Below are 13253 nucleotides of genomic sequence, written 5' to 3' on the forward strand. Positions count from 1 at the left end.
CAAGCAACAACTGTACTAAAGCCTCTTTGTTGATAAGAATGATCCTATAGAGAGGTCACAATTGCAGGAACACAGTCCCTTGAGATGGAGAGAAGGTATGGGAAAGAAGACAGGTGAAAGGTTTAGCTCTAAAAAGGAGCAGAAATGCTTCTTCAGTTTTAGCAGGGGGAGAGCAACAGTATGTGATAAATGCAAATGGAGGTAGCTTCAGAGATGAAGTAGTTTTCACCTGATTGTTGATATCAAAATATCAACAATAGATAACAAGAGTTAGAAAACTTGTAGTCCGTTTCAGATTGTACTAACTTTAGCTCTGTGATCTTTGATAAATTGTGATATTGGTTAAGTTATTTGCTTTTCTGAGCCCTAGTTTCCCTAATCTATGCGAAGAGAGGATTGATTCCCCCAGGGTCCTTCCAGTGTAAATTATTATGCAATCTCATTAAGGTATAGTACTTTGTTTTTATTTGTTTATACTTTATAAGAAAAATAGTTATCAGTTGTCATTCTAATAGTTGCCTTACCTCATCTTTATCCATTTCTTCTTTTGTTCTTATATTTCATATTTTATGTCCTTTTTTTTTTTCCTTTTGTTTGCCTGTTAGCTTGTTTAAACTGTTTTTCTGACAGCTTTGTCAGCCAAGCAACAATGTTTTCTATAAGGACTAAGGACTAAGTTTTTTAAAGTGACTTTTCACAGGTGTCTAAATTTCTACTCTCTAGGAAGGCTTAGATCTTTGAGTTGCTGTATTTTCTAAGGAATACCTGTTTGTGTTCGTGAAGAATTGTAACAATACAGCATGATACAAGTATATGTAGGTTATTTATTTAATAAATAAGATGCCTTATTTAATAGATCTTAAATAATCAGAAGTTTGGCAAAGATAAAATATTCTCTTGTGTTTTGGGGGCTATTCTTGAATTTGTTATCACTATTAAGGAAGTGTTCTCATGTAATTAGTAATATTTTTAGGGAATATATAAAGGATACATACATAATTTATTGTGATTGTATTTCTTGTTTCTCTTTGGTGGAGAAACCAGACCCTACCCTAAAACAACTCATAGTGCGTTCTTGCTCATCTTGATTTCCCCATTGTCTAAAATGGCATCTGTTATCAGTAATTTTGTTATCAGTAATTTGGCCTAGTGGGTTCATGAATTGAATAGTATTTCATGGACTTTGGAAGAATAATTGCTTATATCAAGTTGTCTTAAAAGGGTACAAATAATATTTTAGGAATAATTGGCTTAAAAATAACATACTTGCTGTTAAAGATGTAGATCTGACCATAATAGTTTCTCTCTCCTTGGAAACATTAAAATAATATTAAATAAAAAAAGTAAACTTATAACATTGAAGGAATGATAGAGTACTCTCAGTAGATGAGTGATTACAATACATTTCTGAAAGAGACAAATAGTAATGATGGTTGAAACAGATTAGAACAGAGAGAAGACTGTGTCCTAAAATATTCAGGAGAGAACTGCAGCAAAGAGATTCTCATGTGTCCAACAGAATATCTATCAGAATCTCAGAGAATCTTGGGATTTAAAAAGTCAAAGAAAAAAAGATGATTGAAAAAGGGAAAGAAGAATAATTGAAAAACTATATAAAATGACATGGTTTTGCCTCCTTTCCTACCCAAATCCATGTACAGTGACAGTGTAATTAATACTTCCTGTTCTTCACTCCTACCTCCCATTCCCATCATACATACAGAGGTAATTTCTTCTGGAAATAAGAACAAAGACAAAACTAAAGAGAGTGGCTGTAGTGGACATTTGTTTCTGGAGATAATCCCTCTTCAAGCTTTTAGGGAGTCCCTGTATAATGGCTGATTCTCTGCTGTTCATCCTAAACTAGAGTGTACCTGTTAGCCAGCCCTACTCACATGTACATGGCTTCCTTTCATTCTTCCTTTTTCTTTCTTAAGTATTAATAGACAACCAAAAACTACCTTCAAAGATATAAAACCAGCAGTATATAAATAAAAAGCATAAGATAAACAGGAAAATTGTCACCATGTGAAATATAGAGAATTCCTGGATCAAAAGAGACTTTAAAACAAACAGAATGTTTTGTGCTTTCAGAGAAATGAAAATATATTGCCTCAGTAAAACAAGAACAAAATAATTATTTTTAAAAAGCAGAACAAGAACAAGTTCTTGGAAATTTAAGATGTTTGCACAAATTAAAAAGAAAACCTGGTTGGTTTAGATTGAATAAATCTCTTTGAAAATAGAATAAAAAGACAAAGCAGCTCTATTGTTTGACCAGTAGAAGTTTCAAAAAGAGTAAACAGTCAGTTATCAAAAAAGTTACATAACGTTTCTGGTGCTTAAGATACAAGTTTCCAGAATAAAAAGGAAGAAGGAGTGATAGGGGCAGCACAATCAATGAAAAAATACCCACACCTGCACACATTATTGTGAAATTTTGGTGTAATAGGAGGGAAAATCTAAAAGTTCCTAGGGAGTAGAAAAAAAGATAACCCATAAAAGAATGAGAATTTAATGAGCATAACTAGAGTATATGCTCATTAGGCAGGGACTTTTTGTTCTCATTACTACTACGTAGTGAGAGCTCAAAAAAAATGTGTAAAAGAATGACTATACTATCTTACAAGCATCTCTCAGGGTTTAGAATACATTGGAGCAGTGCAGTGTCTTCAAAGTTTTAGGAGAATACTATCTTACAAGCATCTCTCAGGGTTTAGAAGACATTGGAGCAGTGCAGTGTCTTCAAAGTTTTGGGAGAAAATGACTTAAAATTTGGAACCTATGAAAACTATCAGATATGAGGGCAAAATAAAAACATTCTCAGACATGCAGGGAAGGACTCAGAACATTTATCTCCTAACCCATATACTCTTAAGAAGGTGCTTGCAAATATGGACTAGTAAAACGAAAACTAATAAAGACATGGTGTGGGCTAGTAGAAATGGTCAATTAACACAGGAGTACAATAAAAGTAATTTGAGAATGACAGTGGTGCAACAGATCTAGAAAGTAATTGGTTTAAGTTAGAATAGAAAATCATTGTCCTCCAAGAAAAATGTCTTTAAGAGGAAGAATGGAATGGATTTTAGTTTTCAGATAGAATGATTTAAGAAGCTGGAGATATCAGTGATAAGAAGGATGTTTTTTCCTTTCAATTAGAAAAGAAGGACAATTAGGAATTCTAAGGAAAAAATCTTGTATAGCCAACATGTAGTTGCATGTTGTAACCATTTAAAATGAAGTGTGAATTAAATCCTCATCTTTCATAGCCTAAAATTGCTAATTCAAGAAATACGTAAGCATAAAAGTGTAAGTCATTAAAATAGTTGTCCTGGAGAGGAGAATTGGGATAATGGGGATAATGAGGAAGTGGATATTTGCTTTTATTTTTTTTTTTTTAGCTATATGTATATATTTGGAGAGCAGGAAGAATCCTGATGTGTAAGAGATGAGTGGCAGGTTATGTTATGTGGAATCTTATCCCGTGCCATGAAAAGTTAGGTGGCATCTCTGACTTAGATGGTTGAGCTACTCATGCTATGTGCATATAAATCAAATAATCCTCATATATACCATATAATCAACTTTTAATTATTGGAATTAAAACTGAAAGTCTTTGACAGAACGTTAATCAGAATTTACTGAGCATCTTGTAAATTTAAATTGTAAATATAATTGTTAATATTTACTGAGTACTTATTGTGTAGTAGTGATTGAATTCTCCCTTTTAATCACAACAATTCTCTAAGGAAGTTACTATTATTCCCATTTTACAGTTGAGAAAATTGAAATTCAAATTCAGATTGAGAAGTTAAGTGACTTCTCCAGATTTACACAGCTAATAATAAGTGGTAGAGCCACTTAACTGCTCTAATTCATCATCCTTTTTTTTCTAGACAGTTTTTTAAATATGTAAATATTTTCTTTTATGACTGCAGGCTGATATTACATATTTTTTAAATATTAGTGCTTGTCCTTGGAAGTGCTGATTTCAGATCTAATAGCTAATTGACAGGCACTAATACACGAGGAAGTAAAATCTAAGTTCTAAGTCTGTTTGCTTAACTTTTTAGAAAATCTTATTTACTAAGGAAAATTTTTAACAAATGCAGAAGTAGAGATATTACCATCTCTGTCATCCAGTCAACAAACTATTATCATAGCCAGTCATTTCTTTCATCTCTACCTTTACCTACTTCCCCTACTTGGGTTGTTTTGGAGCAAACATCAGACATTATTTAATTTTATCCAGAAATATCTCAACATATATCTTGAAAAGATTAGGATTCCTTTTTCAAATAACCACAATATTATTACCTCACCTAAAGTGATTGTGATTCCTTAACATAATTATCTATTGTGTTTAAATTTTCTTGATTATCTTATAATGTTCTTTTTCATAATTTGTTTGCAACAGGATTGAAATAAAGTTCATGGATTATAATTGTTTGTTTTCCTTAAGACTTTCTTAATATATAGATACACCCCCATCTCTTTTTTTGCTTGCAGTTTATGTGTTAAAGAAACCAGTTTGTCTTAATAGAATTTGCCACAGTCTGGATTTTATTAATTGCTTTCATGTACATCTGTCTCCTGTATTTTCTGTAAATTGTCATTTACATTTTGGCTATTTGATCAGAATCAGATTTAATTTTTCTTATAGATGGAGCAGATTACTTTAGAGGTATTGTTGTGTCCTATCTAGAGGCACACAGTGTCCGCTTGTTTCTATTCTCTGGTGTTACTAGCCATTAGTGATCATTGTCTAGCTTCATTATTTCATTAGTGGCTACAAAATGGCAATATTCTAATTCTATCATTCTAATATTTCCCTTTTTATTTATTAGCTAGAATAATTCTGTAAAGAAATACTTCCCCTTAGTTACTATTTTATTATTTTGAGATATAGCTGGTAATAGTAGAGGCAAGATACATGTTTGATTTTTTTCTCTTTATTATATCAATTTTAATGTGAATTAGTTGGATCCCTAGCATCTTCCAAAGGTGACAAATTAGTTTTTTAAAATATCATATGGCCTAATGGATTTAAACATATGTGATGTGTTTTGATTCTTTGCCGATAACAGTTCTTATCGATAGTGAAACCATTGCATCTTTGGCTAATAGGAGCTCCTTCAAGTTGGTTCCTGAGCCCTTTTGACATCTATCTAGTGTCTGATAGTTTCCCTACTTTCTAGTGTAACCAAATTTCTAGATTCTTCATTTCATCTTGTATGATTCTTCCCTCAGATATAGAATAAGATATTTTATGAGGAGCTCTAGTTTCTTTTAAAGGTAAATGGTATTTAGAAACTACATCTATGTGCTAGGAATGTTCATCGCAATTGGTTTGTTCTTTGGTTCTATGACTTTTCAATGGACAGCTAGGAAGTAGTTTTTTGAAAAATATAAAATCCATCATAAATTCATACTTATACTCCTACTTCAGACTACAAAGTTTTAAAATTCATATTAGTTTATATTTGTTTCTTCACATGTTGAAAAACAACTTTGCACTTATTTTTTTGTCAGGATATATCTCACTAGGGATATAAAGTCAAATCATTGTGTTTTAAAGTCTGAACTGGTTAATCTTTGTGGTTTTGCCACCAACTGTATCTGTAGTTAAAATGATTTGTTTCATTTCCTTTTGATTTACAGTAATTGAGTTTTAAAAATCTAATTTCTAAAAATTATAATTTCCAAAGTCTACAAAAATTATAGACAAAGAAGTCTAGCTGTAGCTGTAATCCCTGCCCCTAAATTCTGTTTCCTCCCTTCCCCCACAGCTGTATTCTTCAATCAGCTAACCACCAGTACATGTGGCTTTTAAAATTTTAATTAAAATTCAATAAAATTAAATTAGTTCTTTGTCGCTTGCCACATTTCAAGTGTTCAATAGCTACATGTACCCAGCTACTTACTGTATTGGACAGCACAGATTATAGAACATTTCCATAAAATTATATGCATATATTTATAATTCTCTCCATTTGATAAATGGTAGTATACAATACATGCTTTTCTTCATCTTTTTCTTTATACAGTCTGAAGATCATTCGAGACTGCAGAGAGCATACAGAGATAGTCCTCATTCCTTTAATAGCTTCATAGTACCGTATTTATTATATAGATGTTTAGGTATATGTAGCCAGTTTTTATTGATGGTCATTTTGATTGTTGTAGTCCTTTACCACCACAGTAGTGCTGCAATGAATAATATTAGTGCTGTCTTGTATATGTCTTTTTTCATATATTACTAGAACTATATTTTTGACACTAATTTCATCAGCTTTTTGTTTCTTCTAAATATTAAAAAAATTAGTCTAATTATAAAAGTAATTCAATTTTATTAGAAAACAAAAATATATTAGAGATAAAATCACCTAAAATTCATGTTGCTCAGACAGACACTATTTTGGAGTATACATATTCCTTGCTTTGCAATTTTTTTTCAGTTCCTGAGTCTTCACACAGGAAGACTACTCCTTTCAATGAATATGTGTTGTTGATATCCTATTGTATACACCAGTTTAAATTTTTTCTTTGCCATAAGAGTATAAACATTTTCTTTGTTAACAGATGTTTTGTCAACATTTCTAACAGTTGCATGATATGCTGTATTGATTTTAACAGTAATTTTAATTATTCTACAATGGTTAGATAGTTAGGTTCCTTCCTTTTGTTTTTTAATTGTACTGCATTAAACATTTGCACATAACTTTTACCCTATTTTAGATTATTTTCTTGATATCCAGGAATGGAATTACTGAATCAAAGGTTAAAAGCATAATTAAAGTTGTAATACATCTTGCCAACTTTTTTTTCAAAAATTCTGTGTATCTTTTCTTGACAGCCATTCTGGTGGCATGGAGTGTTGTTTTGAAAAAATCTTTGATAATTTGATAAGTTTAAAAATGGTATCTAAGTTGAATATTTTTATGTGTTTATCATTTGTATTGCCTGCTATGGGTCTTCACATGTATTTTGTCCATTTAACTTTTGTCCTCCTGTTTTTCATATGGGGTAGTATGAAGTTTATATTTATGTGCTAAAGGTGGCAAGAATTTTTCTGTCATGTTGCAAATGTTTTTCATCAAGTGTTTTAATTTGATTTTTTTTACATACTTTAGTTTTACATTTTTATGTAGTCACTTTTGGATGTTTTCTTTGTTCTTATTAGCAGACTTGTTCTTTACTCACCTCTACCTCCCAAAAAAAGAAAATAACTGGTTATTTGATCATTACTCACCTATTAAAATCAACATTTGTATTTATTATAAATCTTAAGATTCAAGGGAGTCAAATTCAATTAATATTTATTCAGAAGCAATTATATGTCAGGTACTTTACATGTTCTCTATCTTGGCTATGACAATCTGTCTGTTCTCCAAATATGTAAATAACTGAAAATATAGATGAATTATAGTCTCATTTAAAAATAAGTAGTATATTATTTTGCTTCTAGTATCTTTCATTGTAATAAACTGTAGATCTCTATTTCAAGAAATATCATGAGTTTCCCTCCCTCTTCCTTAATTGTAGGGGGAAAAAGTATATCTTCTGGTTGCTAATGTGAATTGTGGACTACAGACACATAGAGAAACAAATTGCACAGACATGAATATTATCACCAGGATCTAAAGACTCTAAAAAATGCTCTTCAGGCTTGTCATAGATTTTTCTGGAAAAAAAGAATTCTGTGAAATTATGTGAATAGAGACTATTTTTGAAAACCATGGGGGAAAGAGAAAGAAGTCCAGATACTGACCAAGAAAGTAAGGCAGGCAAACACCATTACTGTTATTGTTCATCTGATTTTGGAACTACACCACAGTCTTCTGGCCGGTCATCGCTGGTCAATCCCTCTTCACCTACAAGTATTAAGGGAAAAAATTCTAAAAAACAAATTTCAGATAGCCAAGTGCATCACCAAGGTAAGCATTCTTTGAAAGAGCCCAGTAGACCTAGAAGATTGATTTCGAGTGCTTAAGGAAAGCTTGCATGAATGAAACTCTTCTATTAGTATGTATATTGTTACATGTAAATAGGCTGGTTTACATTCTCAAGGGGATATATTTTTATAAATTTATGTAAATTGCTTATGGCATTATTATCCTTTGTTATAGTCAGTTATAGTATAAACAGAAGAAAGAACCCTAATTAAGGCTTCTCAGTTTGTTTTCCTCCTAAATAAATGCTTTTAGGATTTGTGAGGTACTGTAAAGGCAAAACAAACAAACATCAAAACTTTTATACCTTTCTTTGTCTTCATTTTTAAAAAGTAGTGAAAGCCTTCGATATAAAATGGTTAAGTGGCTTTTCTTTTTCTTTTTTTTTTATTTTTTAGATTCAGTGAAATTACTTCCCCTAGGTAACAGTGCTTACTGCCAAAGTTCAAATTAAACCTAGGAATATAATTTGGGACTTGAGACTACCAGTCAGTTTTCTATTAAACTGTGTTATAAATGGAAACAAGATTAATAATTAAAAATAATTTTCCTTATTACATGTCACTATTCTGGAACTAGGTATTAATACATATTTGACTAGATAATATTCTAGAAATCTCTTCTTCATCTTAATAAATCTCTGGTCAAGAAAACCCCGATGTACTACTTAGTAACAAAATATGTGTAAGGACAAGTACACCATGGAAAAATAGACTATGGTAAATGAGGTAATTACAGTATGTGTTAATACATGCAGCACAGTTAGCAGTAGCTTAGAATGGTGAGAGTTTAGATTGCAAGGCAGGGAATTGTAAAATTGGAATCTGAAAAGGAAAATGGGAGCCAGGTTATAAAACAATTTGAATCCAATACTGATAATATTGATTGTTTCTGTGGGAGAATAATTAGCCATTGAAAAGATTTAAACAGGAGTATAATTAAATTTACTTACATGAATTTTTACTTTGAAAAATAATATTTGTTTTAGGAAATCCATAAGAATATACGTTCCTTTGGAAAGCAACCTTTTTATGGACCCCTGATCTAGCTTCCCAGGGGTATCAGTACTGCTAACAGTTGGATCTCGCTCTTTCTTTTTTCTTTCTTTCTTTTTTTTTTGCAAATACAATGCTGCAGGTTTTTTGGTCTCTTCCTCCAGATCTGTCCCACTGTAGGCCTCTTGTTTTGATTTTGTGGTTGAGAGCATGATCTGATATTAAACTTTTGCTACATAATTAAGAACAAACAGACCTTAGGGTTGAATCTTGGAATATGCCTATTTATTCCCAAGAAATAATTTGCATACCTAGGGAATTACTGGAAGGAATACTTTAATTTTCACTCCTTCCCCAGAAGCAGTTTTGGAGGCCACCCAATTAAGGAGTCAGAACTCCTTAAGCCTTATCTTATTTGAGAAGATATTGAGAAAAAGCTATGAAAAACAGTCCCAGAATCACCAGAAATGTTTCAGTTATTGTCTTCAATATTACTTGTACAGTTTTATGTTTTGCATTGTCTTCTGCAGTAAAATCGGTGGTAATTTATCTACCTTAGATCAAGTAACAGCACCAAACTGATACCTTTCCTTAAACACCAAGTTAATGTCCCTTGGTTTAAGTTGCAATCACCATTGTAGACTAAACTAAGAAAGGAACGAATGTAATTAAAACAGCATTGTGAACACTTGAATTTGCAGTTTGCATGTTTAATAGCATAGTCTTCCTTTTTATTTTCATCATTTTATTTTTAAAAATGGTACTCTATCAGAAGTTACATGTATAAAGATAAAATTTAATAATAGTTTAGGTTATGCATGTTTAGGTTATGCATGTTTGTATATTACATATTCTATTTTTTTAGGTTATACATGATTGCATATTACATATTTCTTATTTTATCAGTAATATAAACATCTTGAGTTTTTGGTAATACATAGTTTATATTTAATACATGTTTTTTAAATGAGCTGTATATTTAACTCCTAAAGAAAAAAAGCAATATTTTCTCACCATATTTTTGGTGGTGACTTAAGGAACAAATGAAGAATGATATGCACAACAATCAAATTATCTTCCTTCTCACTCCTATTAGCACTATGTTTCATTTCGATAGTTTTAAAAATGAAAAAAAGGTAGATGAAAGCTGGGAAATATTTTTCAGTTCAGGTTAGGTGTACTTTTATTAATCAGTTTGTAGTTATATAAATAGAAGATGCTAAAAGTTAACATTCAGATTTTTAGGATATCAAAAAGCTGGTTGTGGAAGCCCTTTATGTCTAAATAGCTGAAGTAAATATTAGGGGGAAAATTTATCCTGATTCTTATATAGGCTTTAATTTTTCAAATAAAACAAGTTTCTTTTTATAGGACATTTTGTTTGAGTAATGTAACTTTGTACATAAAGATCAGAGATTTGGAATTATTAACATTCATCTTTACTTATGTATAATTATTTTATGTAAAGAGTTTCTGTCATTCTAAGAGCTCAGTACATATTTTATATAGATACCAAAACACTGTTAACTCGGTATGTTGAGAAAGAAAATTGAAATGATGGACTCTCCAAATTAAAATTGGAGCATTGCTGCCCATTGGAAATATAATGCAGGTCACAAATGCAAGCCACATGTGTAGTTTACATTATCTGGTAACCACATTAGGAAAAGAAACAGGCGAAATTCATTTTAATAATATATTTTATTTAGCCCAACATGTCCAAAATATCATTTTTAAAATATAGGGAATATAAAACATCATGTAGGGATATTCTGCATTCTTTTTTGTTTTTTGAAGTGTTTAAATTCCAGTGTTTATTTCACAGCTATGGCATAACTATTTGGACTACCCATACTTTAGATTTCTCAGTAGCCACATGAGGCTAGTGACTACTATATTGGCTAGCGTAGTTTCAGAGTTGCAAGTCGATATTCCCTCATTTATTTCCCTCATTTATTTTATTATTGATGTTTTGAAGCATTTATAGAGCTGGAATCCTAAATAGGTATACATTCAAAACACCTTCTATATAATCTTTATAATCTTCCATCTTTTTAATGAGACTTTATAATGTTAAATTGTAAGTACTGTTTGTTATTCTTTGCTCATTTACATAATAGAATCAGGGTATTCATGGCTGGAGAGATGGTAAGGAAAGGTTGGGTTTTTCTAGTTATTTGTTTATTTGTTTTTTACTCTGGAATACATTTCCTTCTTGAAAAAACTGCAGCCACCTTGGAGATTACAGTTTATTATTCTCTGTGGCAGACATCCAGAATCCTCTTCTAAAGGGCAGGCGTTCTTATATTGAGGCCTAAGTTTACTGAACTTTTAGTAAAAATTGCATTCTGAATTTTTGTGAAATGTTGACCTAATATGTACACTTTAAGGATTTCATATCCTTATATATTTTAGGATGTAGCATTTAGTTTTCATCTTGTTTTCAAATTATGTCAGATTTTTTTCGATATGACCATCACAAAACAGAATGCCCCTGAGAAAACATTTAGAATCACATCTGTACCAAAGTGTTTTCCATTTTCAATCACTTATAAATGGGATTAACTTCTTATTACTGACAGAATGTTTGTGGGGAGCTTTGTTTTACATCAGACTTTATTTAATCTTCACAACAACCTAATTGTATAAGTGGCATTATCCTCATTCTGTATGTGAAGACAATAGACCTGCAAAGGTTTCGTTGAATGGCCCAAGGAGTTATTAAGTGGTAAATATGAGTCCCTGACCCAAATCTTCTCACTGTACAACATGTCATCTTGTTTCTGAAAATAAAGAGGTCTAATTAAACATGTATTTCCACATTTTAAATAATAATCCCAAATATTTTGTTACAAATAACTTGAATAATACAATGTTTTGTCCAGTGTTTAGTAGGCACCATGTTAATGCTGATGATGTCCATGTTTGAATTCTGATTTGCCATCTTACTATAAAGTTAAAAATTTTAAAGCCTGATACTGCCATCTCTTAAAGCAAGGTAAAATAATTTCCTATAAACTATTGGTATATCATATATTATTGACCTCTTTTAAAAATTCCAAACGTTTCTTAATAAAAACATTACATTAAGAGCTTTAATTAAAATCTGTTATTTAACAAAATATTGTAAAATTACATGTTAAGGAACAAAATAAGAATGTTGTGGATCCACTTGTATTAGGATTAAAAATAATACTACATTTGGTACAGCTTTCACTTTACATTATTACTGTTTCTTTTTTAGCCCCTAGGAAACCAAGTCCTAAGGGTCCACCAAACAGAAAGGGAGTCCGAGTGGGATTTCGCTCCCAGAGCCTCAATAGGGAGCCACCTCGGAAAGATATCGATCTTGTTACAAAACGAGTTCTTTCTGCAAGACTGCTAAAAATCAATGAATTGCAGAATGAAGTAACTGAACTCCAGGTCAAGTTAGCTGAGCTGCTAAAAGAAAATAAGGCTTTGAAAAGGCTTCAATACAGACAGGAGAAAGCCCTGAATAAGTTTGAAGATACAGAAAATGAAATCTCACAACTCATTGTTCGTCATAACAATGAGATTACAGCACTCAAAGAACGCTTAAGAAAATCTCAAGAGAAAGAACGGGCAACTGAGAAAAGGGTGAAAGATACAGAAGGTGAACTATTTAGGACAAAATTTTCCTTGCAGAAGCTGAAAAAGATCTCCGAAGCTAGACACCTTCCTGAACGAGATGATTTGGCAAAGAAACTGGTTGCAGCAGAGTTAAAATTAGATGACACCGAGAGAAGAATTAAGGTAAAATTCCTACAGTTCGAATTGTGCTGTTTTGTTTTGTTTTTCATTGGATATTTAATATGTTCTATTAAGACTTCTTATTGCAGTTCAGGATTTACTTGGAAATGAGAACTTTTTTTAGTGTATCTAAGAGATTAGGAAAAATTTGAGATTGTATATTTAAGAGCAGAGTGCAAAAAACTACATTAATGGGCCACGTGTTAATGGATGAATGTTTAGTTCCATGGATCATAGTCATTTTGGAGAAATATACTATTCGATTATCTGATCATTTCTCTAAATTGAAAATGAAACTATAATAGCTGTAGTGTTATAAAACTGACATTTTGGAGCCATTGTTTGAGAAATGCCACATGAATGATACTCTGTTGAACAATATTTCTTTGAACATTTGTGAAGACATCTTTTGAGGTAGGATGTACCCCTAGTCCCCAAAATAAAAAGTGACATGAGAAGTCAGTAGAAGATTGTTGAGTTACTAGTCTAAAATACAGGAGATGTTTTTAAAATATTTTTTTTTCTTGAAAGA

General features: G+C 31.4%; 1 protein-coding gene across 1 annotated transcript in view; it reads left to right on the forward strand.

Annotated features, from left to right (window-relative positions):
• Nucleotides 1–349: 349 nt before the first annotated feature.
• The window catches only part of LCA5 (LCA5, lebercilin), a 27636-nt gene continuing 14732 nt past the window's right edge, over nt 350–13253 (forward strand). The window contains exons 1-3 of the mRNA XM_006926363.3: nt 350–447; nt 7549–7940; nt 12195–12724. Coding sequence (XP_006926425.1) covers nt 7742–7940; nt 12195–12724 — 729 coding nt within the window. The 5' untranslated portion in view covers nt 350–447; nt 7549–7741. The remainder of the gene's footprint in view (nt 448–7548; nt 7941–12194; nt 12725–13253) is intronic.

The sequence above is a fragment of the Pteropus alecto genome, unplaced genomic scaffold (genome assembly GCF_000325575.1).
Source record: "Pteropus alecto unplaced genomic scaffold, ASM32557v1 scaffold7, whole genome shotgun sequence".
Taxonomy (NCBI): Eukaryota; Metazoa; Chordata; class Mammalia; order Chiroptera; family Pteropodidae; genus Pteropus; species Pteropus alecto.